The 15930-nt window shown below is 41.6% G+C and overlaps 1 protein-coding gene across 3 annotated transcripts in view; it reads right to left on the reverse strand.

Annotated features, from left to right (window-relative positions):
• LOC110527780 (guanine nucleotide-binding protein G(s) subunit alpha) overlaps positions 1-15930 on the reverse strand; it is a 48836-nt gene that overhangs the window by 17364 nt on the left and 15542 nt on the right. For 2 of the 3 annotated variants that reach the window (XM_090240808.1, XM_090240809.1), the window contains exons 2-5: positions 15396-15468; positions 9614-9668; positions 9303-9422; positions 3295-3392 (exon numbers count right to left, since the gene is read on the reverse strand). In XM_090240808.1, the coding sequence (XP_090096934.1) occupies positions 3295-3392; positions 9303-9422; positions 9614-9668; positions 15396-15468 (346 nt within the window). Of the gene's footprint in view, positions 1-3294; positions 3393-9302; positions 9423-9613; positions 9669-10112; positions 10232-15395; positions 15469-15930 lie in introns of those variants that run through there. The other variant, XM_090240810.1, reaches the window with a different exon arrangement.

Here is a 15930-nt window from a genome sequence, read left to right on the forward strand (position 1 = left end):
CAGAAAATAAGGTATTCCATGCGCCTGCCTCCATCTGACTGAGGCCGCATTGCCATTTCAACATCCTCAGCCGAGTTCTTATCACACCCACAGAGAGCGGGGAACACTACAGAGGGAGGGCCTTGACATTCCCTCACCAACTCGGACAGAGATTTTCATTTCATGCCAACACCTTCATCAATGATGCTAAAGTTGTCTCTCTTTCCCCAACACACGCACACACGCTCATTCTTTCTCCTTCTGCAGCTAGCTTGAGTTAAAAATAGCTCTCCCTCTCTCGGCTGCTCCGTTTACATAAGCATACAGCGGGGGGAGGGGAGCACTTCCGGTCTGGCCACCCAGCCCAGCATCTGATCCACAACACAGGCCAGGCTGCTAAGCTTCTGGGTGTGGGAGACTGGAGGAGAGAGCTGACATACCTACCCCGCAATTCAGGAAAGACCTCTCTCTGTACGTCTCCATTTAGCCTGCACGAAACTGTCTGTCTGCCTGCCTGTCTTTGACGGTCCAGGAGCGGGTCCCATCCCGGTGCACAGAATAACAAACCAGAATTAGGGCTGGGCGATATGACCTAAAAATCATACCTCGATTTTTTCAAACTTACAGGCGATTCATGATATACAGTGCCTTTGGAAAGTATTCAGACCCTTTTACCCTATACTAAAATGGATTAAATAAAACAATTTCCTCATCAATCTACACACAATACCCGATAATGACAAGCGAAAATAGGTTTAGAAAAATGTCTTAAATTAAAAACAGAAATACCTTATTTACATAACTATTCAGACCCTTTGCTATGAGACTCGAAATTTAGCTCAGGCACACACCTGTTAGTATAAGGTCCCACAGTTGACAGTGTATGTCAGAGCAAAAACCAAGCCATAAGGTCAAAGGAATTGTCTGTAGAGCTCCGAGACAGGATTGTGTCGAGGCACAGATCTGGTGAAGGGTACCAAAAATGTTCTGCAACATTGAAGGTCCCCAAGAACACAGTGGCCTCCATCATTCTTAAATGGAAGAAGTTTGGAACCACCAAGACTCTTCCTAGAGCTGGCCGCCTGGCCAAACTGAGCAATAGGGGGAGAAGGACCTTGGTCAGGTAGGTGACCAAAAACCTGATGTTCACAGAGCTCTAGAGTTCCTCTGTGGAGAAGGGAGAACCTTCCAGAAGGACAGCCATCTCTGCAGCCCTCCACAATTTAGGCCTTTATGGTAGAGTGACCAAACGGAAGCCCTCCTCGGTAAAAAGCACATAACAGCCCACTTGGAGTTTGCCAAAAGGCACCTAAAGACTCTCAGACCATGAGAAACAAGAATATGTGGTCTGATGAAACCAAGATTGAACTCTCTGGCCTGAATGCCAAGCGCCACGTCTGGAGGAAACCTGGCATCATCCATACGGTGAAGCATGGTGGTGGCAGTATCATGCTGTGGGGATGTTTTTCAGCGGCAGGGACTGGGAGACTAGTCAGGATCAAGGCAAAGATGAGTGGAGCAAAGTACAGATAGATCCTTTATGAAAACCTGCTCCAGAGTGCTCAGAACCTCAGACAGGGACGAAGGTTCACCTTCCAACAGGACCACGACCCTACGCACACAGCCAAAACAACGCAACAATTTCTACAAACCAGTTTTTGCTTCGTCATTATGGGGTATTGTGTGTAGATTGATGATGAAAAAAAATGATTTCATAAAATGTTAGAATACGGCTGTAACCTTACAAAATGTAGAAAAAGTCAAGGGGTCTGAATACTTTCCGAAGGCACTGTATATCCCTAATTACATTATTTTATAAAAAATTGTTTAACCTGCTTTTTTTTTGCAATAATCAATGATCTGGCTTTCAAGACCGTCTATGAAAATGAAAAAATGGTGTTACAAATGTAACCAGAACTGTGCCACAACGCACATCCACTAATAATGACTAACTTCTGGTAGCAGGAATTATAGAACATTAACACAGGTCTCATAAACAATCTCTCAAGCACGGGCCCAAGGCTAGTGTGTAGCCAGGCTAATATTTTCTATTGAAAGTCTAGCCAACTTGGAGCTAGTTGCTGGTTGACGAGGTAGAACAGCCGAACCGTTAATTAAGAATGCCCCGTCTCGACTGTCTCCAACTGATGGAACAACACGGCCTGTTCACTTTGTTTCGACGTTGAAATCAAGTGGCCTACCTGGACAAGATGATGCTTATTTCTCAGAATGAGAACGAGTTGCCAACTCCTGATATAAAGACCTATTTTTATGCTATTTGCGCATTTATAAAACACAGACTCGACAGGTAGCACATAACAGTATGTGGCTACAACGCTGCTAGCAGTACCTGGTACTGCAATGCTGCGTGCGGCAGAAACTGAGCATTAATTTTCCACAATAATGTTCATGGATACTCCCGTCTTACTAGGGTCTGCGCTGTTCCACATTTTGGTGGTTGAGACATAAAACGTTCTCCTCCATGAATGAAATAATGTCTCAATGTGTTGCGTGTCGATATGACCGATTTAAGTTGGACCAAACCTCAAATGCAAGTCGCGAGTTGAAACGGCTTGCTGTCAGAGAGGAAGAAGTGATATTCCGTCTCTTTGTTGTTGTGAGTGGCAGGGTGGAGGGGCTTGGGGTCTGTGTGCGAGTGGGAAGTTGCACAAGTGCACATAGCACAGAAGAAGCGAAGGAGATGAGACCAAAAAAGACAAAACACTAATCAAATTTGGGGAAAAGTAAAACCTTGATCCTTGCGATACAAGCATTTGGAACATTGTGCTGAAACATACATTAGAAAGACTCAAATTAATTAGATATATTACCCGGCCCGAACCATCATCACATCTCGCTGCAAAGCGCCAAGAGCATCTGCCTTCCAAGAACTCTGGGTTCATGTGACCAGTGCATGACTTACAACAGAGGCAGGCCCGACGGAGATCAAAGGACGGATAAGAAAGAATTCCAGAAATGACAAGCTAGGAGCCGAGGAGGAAGGAAAGGGGAAACTCTACTGTAAAAAGCTCTCCCAACACAGCAGCAATGAACCTGTACTGTAAGTGCGCAAATCAACAGCTACACCTATAAATACACTACTGTAAGACACAATCTCAACAACAGCCATACTGTGCATTGGGGTTGCCATTGTCAGCTGGACAAATACAATAAGTTTGCAAATAAAAATAAACCCGTGCATACTAAAACTGTACTCAAGTTCTAGTCTTGAATTGATGATATGAATTCCGAGTAAGCGTCGAAGAATGTGTTACACAGCACGTTTACGCAGAGGGACAACGACTGGGTACTTACTACTGTGCACAGTCGATCAGCTGGTACTCATTGGATCTCTCGAAGCAGGCCTTCACCCCCTCGTCTTGCCATAGGTTCTTTGCATGCTCATAGAACTCCTGCAGAACAACACAACACAGAGAACTGGATCAGGACAGTCCATGGCTAGAGAAGAGAACCGGTTGCTCAGATTAGAGAAGTCCTTTTTTAGCTTTTTAGCTCCCATATTCATTGCATTCAGGCAATAGCCAAAATGTACACCTAGGCCCTGCCCCCTAGGCACTCATCGAGATCTGAAATTGTTATTGTTGAGCAATACGGTGAACATTTCACCTAGCCTATCAGAAGAAAAGATTTGTCAATGATTTCTTAAATCTAACCTATCCAGGCTTTTGCTCTAGTCCTATTACAGCACGCCTTGCCAGCTAATCCTGAGGACGAGATCATTAGTATGAACATATGTGTTTAAGTTAGACTGAAACAAAATCATACAGGAGCTGCCCAGGAGGGTTGGCCATCCCTGGGCTAGCATGGAGGCTAGGAGTCGATTTGGAATTCAACTGTATTTCAACCAATCAGAACGCTTTTTTTTTTTTAGTCTGTAAAATAACATATTTGGGCCAGGCATTGCATGTGTATTCCTTTTAGTGGTCTCATTGAACCTACAGCTGTACCTATCCCTCTGTTGTTATCACCTATGCATAGTCACTTTAATAACTCTACCTACATGTACATATTACCTCAACTAACCGGTGCCCTGCACATTGACTCTGTACCGGTACCCCCATGTACAGTGCCTTGCGAAAGATTCTCAATTGGATTCAGGTCTGGACTTTGACTTGGCCATTCTAACACCTGGATATGTTTATTTTTGAACCATTCCATTGTAGATTTTGCTTTATGTTTTGGATCATTGTCTTGTTGGAAGACAAATCTCTGTCCCAGTCTCAAGTCTTTTGCAGACTCCATCAGGTTTTCTTCCAGAATGGTCCTGTATTTGGCTCCATCCATCTTCCCATCAATTTTAACCATCTTCCCTGTCCCTGCTGAAGAAAAGCAGGCCCAAACCATGATGCTGCCACCACCATGTTTGACAATGGGGATGGTGTGTTCAGGGTGATGAGCTGTGTTGCTTTTACGCCAAACATAACATTTTGCATTGTTGCCAAAAAGTTCAATTTTGGTTTCATCTGACCAGAGCACCTTCTTCCACATGTTTGGTGTGTCTCCCAGGTGGCTTGTGGCAAACTTTAAACAACACTTTTTATGGATATCTTTAAGAAATGGCTTTCTTCTTGCCACTCTTCCATAAAGGCCAGATTTGTGCAATATACGACTGATTGTTGTCCTATGGACAGAGTCTCCCACCTCAGCTGTAGATCTCTGCAGTTCATCCAGAGTGATCATGGGCCTCTTGGCTGCATCTCTGATCAGTCTTCTCCTTGTATGAGCTGAAAGTTTAGAGGGACGGCCAGGTCTTGGTAGATTTGCAGTGGTCTGATACTCCTTCCATTTCAATATTATCGCTTGCACAGTGCTCCTTGGGATGTTTAAAGCTTGGGAAATATTTTTGTATCCAAATCCGGCTTTAAACTTCTTCACAACAGTATCTCGGACCTGCCAGGTGTGTTCCTTGTTCTTCATGATGCTCTCTGCGCTTTTGACAGACCTCTGAGACTATCACAGTGCAGGTGCATTTATACGGAGACTTGATTACACACAGGTGGATTGTATTTATCATCATTAGTCATTTAGGTCAACATTGGATCATTCAGAGATCCTCACTGAACTTCTGGAGAGAGTTTGCTGCACTGAAAGTAAAGGGGCTGAATAATTTTGCACGCCCAATTTCTCAGTTTTTGAATTGTTAAAAAAGTTTGAGATATCCAATAAATGTCGTTCCACTTCATGATTGTGTCCCACTTGTTGTTGATTCTTCACAAAAAAATACAGTTTTATATCTTTATGTTTGAAGCCTGAAATGTGGCAAAAGGTCGCAAAGTTCAAGGGGGCCGAATACTTACGCAAGGCACTGTATATAGTCTCGCTATTGTTATTTTACTGCTGCTATTTATTTCTTATTCTTATCCATATTTTTTTTTAACTGCATTGTTGGTTAAGGGCTCGTAAGTAAGCATTTCACTGTAAGCTCTACACCTGTTGTACTCGGCACACGTGACTAATACAATTTGATTTGATAATAGTAAGACAAAGGCCTACATGACAATTGATATAACTACCAACATGCAAACAAAACAGAAATGTTACTATCTGTCAGTCTCACTCTGAACACACTGCAATCCTGACATTCAGTTTTGTGGTAAATCAACGAGCATTTGAATGCTAGTGATTCAGTAGCAGGGCCAGGTGTTTCACCTAACCACGTTGCCTAACCAGGTAGGCTAAAACTTCTGTCCCTATTCACAAGGTATCCCATCAGCTACACAGCTGAGGACAGACAGACAGCGAGGAGAGGATACATCTGAGGAAAATTAACATAGAGGTTCAGCAAATTCACTGAGACACGGACAGAATTTTACTGAGACGCAAGGCCGTTACATAGAATAAGCCAAACTCTTTAAGGGTTGGGGGCTGTACAATGGTAAGGAAAACACTGGATAAAGTATATTCAGGACATCAGCGAAGCTCAGCAGCCCTCTCCTTCTCTACAGGGTTTCTTCCCCCCGTCAGTCTCCCTGTTCCCTGTCAGAAGCCCAAGCAGAGCGGAGCGGCAGGCAGAGCGAACCAGTCAGACTGGTTCCTGGTAGGCCCTAGCCTAGGGCCAGGAGATGGGAGGGGGGGGGGGGGGGGGGGGGGGGGAGAGGGAGGGAGGAGGCAGAGGCCTATCAGATAGTCCTTCTCTGCCTAAAACACACACAAACCCACATTAATGTAATGCATTAGACGCTTCAGAGTAGTCAATAGCCACAGACATTCCAATCCCCCATATTGACATAGATTCCCTTGGCACAGCAACAGACCATATAAAATATCTCCAAATCTATAGAAAGAAGGGCAAACTCTAACCTAATGTTGTAACTAGGGCTGTGATGGTCATGGAATTCTGGATGACGGTAATTGGCCAACCGAATGACCGCGGTCTCTGTCATAACCCTTCTCCTTTCCTCCACTCCTGACTATGTGCTGCCGTAGAAATCAATGATGGCATTCAAGTCGATGATGGCCTAATGGGGTGGATTGGCGGCCATTGCGAATGTAGGCTAACCGTAGGAGCAAAGCAGGAAGTAAAAGCAGGAAGTAAAAGCAGGAAGTAAAAGCAGGAAGTAAAAGCAGGAAGTAAAAGCAGGAAGTAAAAGCAGGAAGTAAAAGCAGGAAGTAAAAGCAGGAAGTAAAAGCAGGAAGTAAAAGCAGGAAGTAAAAGCAGGAAGTAAAAGCAGGAAGTAAAAGCAGGAATGGCACGCACCAATATCTGCTATGATTTGTTGATTCAACTCAGCGGACATTACAAAAACTACATTCCGTGGCATGAGCCACATCAGTCGACATCATTTGAATGAACATTCTATATTACCGTCGGAAATGATTGCATCACCGTACCAGGCAGCCATTGCGATTGTACCCATAGATGCGTTAAAGGAGTCAATGGAACGCAGACGTTCCATTGACCAGATTGGCGCACCTTCAACAAATCTGATCCAACAAAGTGGATATTCGTCAAATCCGTCAAGATTTTGTTTTATTGTAACAGGCCAACAATGTCCTTACTTAAGTCCGATTTGGATATATTTGGCAGTTTTCGCTGCATAACATGTAGTAGTCGTCCCTTTTCAGGTTTAGAAGAAGTGACTGCTAAACGCTAACTCTCGTTCGTATACGCTGGCTGGCATAGCTAGAGTACAGAAATTAGTGATGACAATCAGTCTTTTTTTTCTTTTTTTAACTGTAAAGCAGTTGATTGGTAACGATGACATGAACATCTGCTTGTGTTGGGGTTGACATCCGTACAAGCATTATACACATTAAAACAACAGCCTAAATGTAGACTTATTTTTGCTGGGGGGGCAATGAGTATCATTATCTTTCCCCCACGGGCGTAACCCCACGTGTTTCCATTGCAATTTCATTGTTTTGGTCGAGTTCGATTGACCTCTTTACCGCTTCTATGAGTTTACCATTAAATTATTTTTTTTTACCATTGCCAGGGTTAGAGGTTCTAAGCCCATTCTATTCATTGTTTGCTTTAACACCTTGCTTATTTCAGCAAGAGGCAACAAAGTTTCATCATGTTGTTAAGAGTCCATGTTATCGCAGAAACTGCCTCAACCGCATGAATGCCCGGCCATCCCATCTTCAGTCAGCTGTTGTCTCCCCCAAAAATAAGGTATATATCATCGGGGCATGGACTCTCCTGCGTTCCACAGGGATATTGGCCCATGTTGACTCCAATGCTTCCCATAGTTGTGTCAAGTTGGCTGGATGTCCTTTGGGTGGTGAACCATTCTTGATACACACGGGACAAAGTTGAGCGTTAACAACCCAGCAGCGTTGCGGTTCTTGACACACTCAAACCGCTGTGTCTGGCACCTATTAACATACCACATTCAAAGGCACTTAAATATTTTATCTTGCCCATTCACCCTCTGAATGGCACACATACACATTCCATGTCTCAATTGTCTCAAGGCTTAAAAATCCTTCTTTAACCTGTTTCCTCCCCTTCATCTACACTGATTGAAGTGTATTTAACAAGTGACATCCATAAGGAATCATAGCTTTCACTTGGTCAGTCTATGTCATGGAAAGAGCAGCTGTTCCTAATGTTGTGTACACTGAGTATATATTTATTTTTTAAAACAGTTATGACAGTTATTTTACTTCATCCATAACCACGGTATTTGTGCCTGCCCTAGTTGTATCTTCTGATTCAGAATCAGAAAACGTTATTACATATTGGTCATACATCACTTTAGAAATTACATTTAATCTGGATTGGAATTTCTGGCTTACTTGCATTGAACATGTTTACATGCCTGGCTGTCTGCCTGCCTGCCTGCCTACCCTGCCGGTCTGCCTGCCTACCCTGCCGGTCTGCCTGCCTACCCTGCCGGTCTGCCTGCCTACCCTGCCTGTCTGCCTGCCTACCCTGCCGGTCTGCACGCATGTCTACCCTGGGAACATACAGTTTGGAGTGAATCCCTGAGGGTCCTGGTGTTTTAGAGGGGAACTCCCATCAGACCCATTTAGTGTTGTTAAACACAATCAGTGTTAACAGGCACCGGCCATGCATCTCTCAGGTGAGAGCCTCATTCAATTGTGAGCATCCCAAGGGGAGTACACCTGCTAATTACTGAACCACAAAACAGACAGACAGACAGGCAGACAGACAGACACCATACTGTCGTAGCTACCATGACTGATGTGATGTTCCACTAGGAAGTTATTGGCCCAAGTTTCAAGTTTTATAAATAACATGTACGGAATACGCACGGCATACATTGCCCAACGACATGCTTACTTGCAGGTTCCTTCTCAACAATGCAACAACAATAAGAAAGAACAAAATATAAGAATAGGAACATGAAGCAAATGGCTCAGTAGAATATAATAAACATTTTAGCGTAAGTATAACACAGGAAGGCACAATTTATAATCCAGTATTTTCACATATTTACCCATTCCTCCCATTCACTGACTGGGCCTAATCCATCCTGCCTCATCTTAAGAGTTCTTCCTTTTGAAATTCAAAAACGTAGACCTATATCAAGTTAGCAGCCAGTTTGACTAATATTCATAGTTTCAACAGTTTGAAATCTTTGAGATGGAGATGATCCTTTGGGACATGAACTCTGATTAAGACAACAGTATCCAATTAGTTCAAACCAGACTGTTTTAGCCCACTGAGCTAAAGACACAAATCTACAGGTTTTACAAAGCTACTCATCAAGTGAGTGTGGTCCATGTGGTCTTTTACTGCAGGCTACCTGACGTGCACCGTCAGAAAAAAAAACTGAAACATGCTAACATGACAGGGATAGTGTGCGATTTTCTTCTACTCGAAAAGTACTTACCAATGTAAACTCAAAATCCTTCTGATTTACTAGGTTCAGGATGTATTCGATTCGGAACTGGTGTGCTGGGTTGGCTAACCGGACTGGGGGTGTGAGTGTATTCATGGCTGTCACTATAGTCTGAAATTAAGGAAAAATAGAAAGACATTGCTTTAAAAAATAAAAAATAAAAACAATACTGAGAAAAACTTAAATATTCTTTTCAAAATCGATACATCAAAACATTTGAAAAATGTCCTCTATTGGGCTACTAGTACTGACTACTCATATAAGAGGGAGGAAAACAGCAGAAAACAGTACCAATTACTTACCTCAATAGCTTCCTTTATATTATTTTTTATGTCTTGAATTTTCTGTTTTTTCTCCCTGAGAAGCATGAAAATTAGGAAGTCAGTGACCAAATAGAATCAAAATCAACATAAAGGTATAGTAACACCCTGAAAAGTAGAATGGCAGATTGGCAATCTTTACTCATGGCTGAAGTCTGCAAACCTCCCCCCAAAAAAGGGCCCAACCACACAGATTTCATATCCATCAAAAATTGAGCCAATGGTTTTGCTATGGGGCTCATGCGTTGATGGATGACGGAGAGACAACGTAATTTGGATAGACGGACAGATACATAGCGCATTCTTCATGCATTTCATCAGTCTCTGTGTAGCTGGGTTGAAGGAATTTAGGAGTTGCCGTGAGCAAGTAAGAGCAGTGTACTGGATGACTGAGAGGAGACTCCACCACATTCCTCATACGAAGACCCCGAAAACAACCGTTAAAAAATAAATAGTAACTGCCATACCAATCTCTTCTCACCTCTGCCATATCACTCTTCTCCTCTATCTGCTCCTCCATTCTTATCCCCTCTCCCTATTATTCTGTCACTCCCCACCTCCATCTCCTTCCGTCCTCCTCATCCTGCTCTCCAGGACCTAGCACTGACTGGCACTACCCATCCCCCTTTCAGTAGGTAGGAAAAACATTCTGGTCTGAAGGGCAAAGCAGAGGCAACAACCCTGAACCGAAGCAAGTATTTATCAATAGGCTACACCGGGGTGTACGGCTGTGGAACACTAAACACACAACATCTGTCCTGAATTGACCATCAAGACAATCTGTATAAAGGTCCCTGTTATAGACTGACTGATCTGTGTGTGCACAAGTGTTTGTCTGCAAGTGTGTCGGTGTGTAATGTTTACCTACTAAGGTATATGTTTTGAAATTGTGCTTTGTATTAGGTGATCTGTATTATATGACATGCATTTAATGTGTGAGCAGTGGTGTGTGTACGCACATACACGAGACAAATTTCTCCTTTGGACAATGATCTGATCTTATTTAGCCATATGTGGAAGCCAATAGGGCTGTGAATTCCCAGGGACCTCACGATACGATGTTAATCACTATTCTTAGGTGCCGATGCGATGTATCGCGGTTCTATATTGTATTGCGATTCGATCTTCCGAACATATTGCTTATTATATGCCTGCTGCAGCGGGACAAGAGAGAGCTTTTTGATCAGTCATGGAAATAGGGGTGCTGGGGGAAAAATATGGCTACCTATTTAAAAAGAAGATGAGAACAAGCTATGAAGGACAAATACTGGAGTTTTGGTGCAGGTACAGGTAACTTGCAAAAATAATACTGCGATAGTCAAAACAATACGATACGACATATTGTCAAAAATATTAATAATTTTTCCCATCATCAGTAAAAGCCAAGGCCTTTTGACTTATGTGTTTCCTCTGGAGAAAAAAATTGTAGCAGTAGGGGAAGAAATAGAAAATGTAGTAGAAAGGACTGAGAAACTCACTTCTGGTGACTTTTTAAAAAAGGACATTCTACTCCAAAATTAATTCAAATAAAATGATGCTGACGCCATCTAAAATATAATTTCCCCCTCCAGAAATGAGCCCAAAAACATACGGGTAAAATGACTTGTTTAAATGATTCTAACATATTGGACCATGCATATTGACTATGTATGGTCCATATTATCAGGTATGCTATTAGCAATAAGCATTATCAACTAGGGTTGGGCAATATTCCGATAGTATTGGATATCGAAGATGATTGACAGCCATCGTCGATGGTGACGACATTGTGATGTGACAGACGATGTACAGCCTACAGTGCCTTCAGAAAGTATTCATATACCTTGACTTATTCCACATTTTGCTGTATTACAGCCTGAATTCAAAATGGATTAAATCGATACACCAATACCCCATAAGGACAAAGTGAAAATGACATACAGAAATATTATTTACATAAGCATTCACACCCCTGTGTCAATACATGTTAGAATCACCTTTGGAAGTGATTACGGCCCTGAGTCTTTCTGGGTAGGTCTCTAAGAGCTTTGTACACCTGGATTGAACAATATTTGCACATTATTATTATTTGAATTCTTCAAGCTCTGTCAAGTTGGTTGTTGACCATTGCTACACAGCCATTTTCAAGTCTTGCCATTTCAAGTCTTGCCATAGATTTTCAAGCCAATTTAAGTCAAAATTATAACTAGGCCACTTAGGAACATTCAATGTCGTCTTGGTAAGCACATATTTGGTTATTTTCCTGCTGAAAGGTGAACTTGTCTCCCAGTGTCTGTTGCACACTGCTTTTCCTCTAAGATTATGCTTAGCTCTATTCTGTTTATTTTTATCCTAAAAAAATCCCTAGTCCTTGCCAATGACAACATACCCATAACATGATGCAGCCACCACCATGCTTGAAAATATGAAGACTGGTACACAGTGATGTATTATGTTGGATTTTCCCAAAACATACAGTTAATTTCTTTGCCATATTTTTTGCAGTATTACTTAAGTGCCTTGTTGCAATAAGGATGCATGTTTTGGAATATTTGTATTCTGTACAGGCTTCCTTCTTTTCAGTGTAATTTAGGTTATTATTGTGGAGTAATTACAATGTTGATCCATACTCAGTTTTCTCCTATCACAGCCATTAAACTCTGTAACTGTTTTAAATTCACCATTGGCCTTATGGTGAAATCCCTGAGTGGTTTTCTTCCTCTCTGGCAACTGAGTTAGAAAGGCCCCCTGTATATTTGTAGTGACTGGGTGTATTGATACACCATCCAAAGTGTAATTAATAACTTTACCATGCTGAAAGGGATATTCAGTGTCTGTTTTTTTTACTTTTCTTTTAACTGCCAATAGGTGCCCTTCTTTGCAAGGCATTAGAAAACATCCCTGGTCTTTGTGGTTGAATCTGTGTCTGAAATTCACTGCTCGACTGAGGGACCTTACAGATACAGTAATTGTATGGGTGTTGTACAGAGATGAGGTAGTCATTCAAAATCCATGCAACTTATTATGTGACTTGTTAAGCACATTTTTACTCCTGCACCTATTAATAAGGCTTGGATAACAACGCGGTTGAATATTTATTGACTCAAGACATTTTAATTTGACATTTTTTATTAAATTTGCTAAAATGTCTAAAAAACATAATTCCATTTTGACATGATGGGGTATTGTATGTAGGCCAGTGACATTAAAATCGCAATTTAATCCATTTTCAATTCAGGTTGTAACACAACAAAATAGTGGAAAAAGTCAAGTGGTGTTAATACTTTCTGAAGGCACTGTTTTTCAACTTGACTGGCACCACGCATTAAAGCGCTGACCAGGCAGCCTGCAGCAGGGCCTATTCCTTTGCTATAGCCTGCATAACCTATTTCAATAAATATGTTATAAACAATAAACAGAATGCAAGAGAACAATGTGGACAGAGCTAAGATATTCACCAAAGTGGCGCAAAAATGTCCTGTCAGATAATATTGGTTTTCCCTCTCTCTCAATGCCGGACGATCTGGGCCATATAGCCGAAGCCTATTTCAATTTTTTTTTTACAGCGGTCACTCCGGTGTGTAATTATTTGAAAAGACTACTTTTGTATTTTCTCTCCATTTGATAAGAATATGACTTAAGTTTTTAAACATGCTGGCTTTCTCCCGCCGCCTCTCGCTGTGCTACTTCATGATCAAACAATGGATTCATCTAACGGAGTTCTCCGAAAGTTAAGATGTTTTTGAATAACCTAAAAACATGATAGGCCTAAGGTAATAAATGAGAGAAGTAGAACAAAGAATAGCAAAGATAGAAAAATCCAACGAGTCGTTTGAACAAGCCTTACAGTTGAGCAAAGCTTAAGTCTATTATAAAAGGAAGGATGCATGTGTCCCTCCTCCTTGCTGTTGAGAACCAAATGGACAAAAGCCAAATCGTACTCATTAAAATAGCCTATCAAAAGCATTAAGACAAGTTAAAGTTATGAATAGTATTTTCCAAATAGGCTACTCTAATAAAAAGTGTGTAATTGGAACAATTTTGAAAGTCAGAGTCTATAGTCAAGTCTCTATCACAGCAAAGCTTCTGAGAAAATGTATAGAAGCCTAGGCTTAATAAGAATCATTGAATAATTATCCAGTTCTGGGGACAGCAGAGTAGCCTGCTCTGCAGCCGGGTCCTGAATGATTTACAACCCATCACACGACGCACAGCCCAACGAGGCCGTCTTTCACGTAGGCACACACAGAGATACATCTCCAATCGGCTACTAAAAAAAGGAAAGCGAAAGGGGGATACCTACTCAGTTGTACAACTCAATGCATTCAACTGAAATGTGTCTTTAGCATTTAACCCAACCCCTCTGAATCAGAGAAGTGCTGAGGGCTGCCTTAATCAACATCAGGAATAGGCTACTAAAAAAGATTTGGCTCCAAAATAGAATGATTCCCCCCGTCCTTCCCATAAGCATGTGAGCTCATGCTAGTGGTCCTTTTTAGCTGTCTTTGTTTTAATTGTATTTTTTGGGGGGGGGGGGGGGGGGGCAATAGGGTGCGATACCATTGTATATCACAATGTTTTATAGATACTTAATCACGATGGGACAAAGGTTGACATCGCCCAACCCTAAGCCCAACTGATAGCAGTATAGTGGCTATAAATAAATAGGCTGGAACATTGGGTTGCTTATCTGCATTTACCTTATTGAGCTAATCATTAGCTAGATACCAAATGTGATCTTTTAACTAGTTAGCATTATATTGATGAATATTATGTCCTAAAAAAAACTTGCATAAACACAGTGAATATAATATTAGGGTAACTTGGGAAAAAACACCACCCGGGGTTACACTACATGTCTCCTGCCGGTATTTCTCACCAAAACCACCTTATGTCACTATTTTTTCCTTTTTTCACGTTCCATATTTTTGGGAGTGGTGGCAATGATTTTGCTGTGGCCCAGCGCCACAGATAAATGACTGCAGCAGAAACACTGTTGATTATTGTAGTTCTGGAATGATCAGAATCATTTTGTACATGAGCAGTGAGAATCCACAGAAATGAAGCCTGCATGAACTCATATTGTTGGGGGAAACAAAAGCCTGAGGCAAATGACAGTTTTTCTTAGTTTTTCAGTGCCTAAAGTTCAGTTTTTCTTAAGGTTCTACAGTATTGATGTTGGCGTACTATAGCACATGCTATAGTGACTATGAAAAGAAATGAGAGAAAGCAAAAACTTCAGAATTTGCTATAAAAGACACAATAGCACGAACAGAGGAGGAGTAAGCTGTGCATGTGATTTCAAACTACTTAAAAACAACTTCAAGGACCTGTTGTACTTTTGGAGCTTACCAACCACTTGTTGTTTAAAAACGGTTTATAAAATAGGCCATTCTTAGACCAATAAACGTTGTAAATATGATCAATTAACTCAAGCAGAGTTTACAGGCATAACTAACACCTAGTCTTTCTGGCGACAAACATTCATATAGTTCCTGGGATGGGACGCAATTGTGGGTTTGGGTTATCTTTGTATGTATTTCTTTGATTGCTTTTGTACCTGTAAACCCAAAAATAAAAAGTTCGTCAAAAAACAAAATGCATTTGTAGCCCGGAGCGAATAATCAACCTGAGAATCCTAGGACATTGGTTACCAGTTTAGAGTTCAAACCTGTGTAATATAAATGGAGTAAGACCCCTATGGCTTTCAAGTGGCTCCGACTAAATAATATGTGCTTGGCACGGTTCTGCAAAGATTAATGAAATTGGGAAAAACAATACTTACTCTGCATTGAAGCCATTCACATGCAATATTCGCATCTGTTTGACTATCGTGCTCTTCCCAGATTCACCAGCACCTGCAAACAGAGAAAAGAGGAAGATGTAGGTTTAAAAAACACCTCACTTGACAGTGGTCTCTTTAGAGCAATATCAATTCTATTGAGGTCAATTCTAGGCATGTAAATCACACATCACTTTAGTCTCCAACCATGTTACAACCTACAACTAAGGGCCCAGAGTTGTTCCTGGCCAGACCACATGGTCAGGAGAAACTCCTGGCCCTAGTGATGACTGTCCACTAACCACGGGGCATGGAATGCTGGGAATATTCGGAACAGTCATACAGTCGCCACCCATAATGGAACAGAGAGAACAAACGCTGCTCCTTTGTGCTAACAACATGCTACTTGCTAAATGAAAGGAAAACAGACCACATCCTAACTTGGGCCTGAGCCCCTTTTTACAGATTATTTTGGTCTTATTTTTTTCATCCCTATTACTGTGCAGCAAAGAAAAGTGTATTTGAATAAGTATGCAGC

Source organism: Oncorhynchus mykiss, chromosome 7 (assembly GCF_057628025.1).
Source record: "Oncorhynchus mykiss isolate SJ-2025 chromosome 7, ASM5762802v1, whole genome shotgun sequence".
Classification (NCBI taxonomy): Eukaryota; Metazoa; Chordata; class Actinopteri; order Salmoniformes; family Salmonidae; genus Oncorhynchus; species Oncorhynchus mykiss.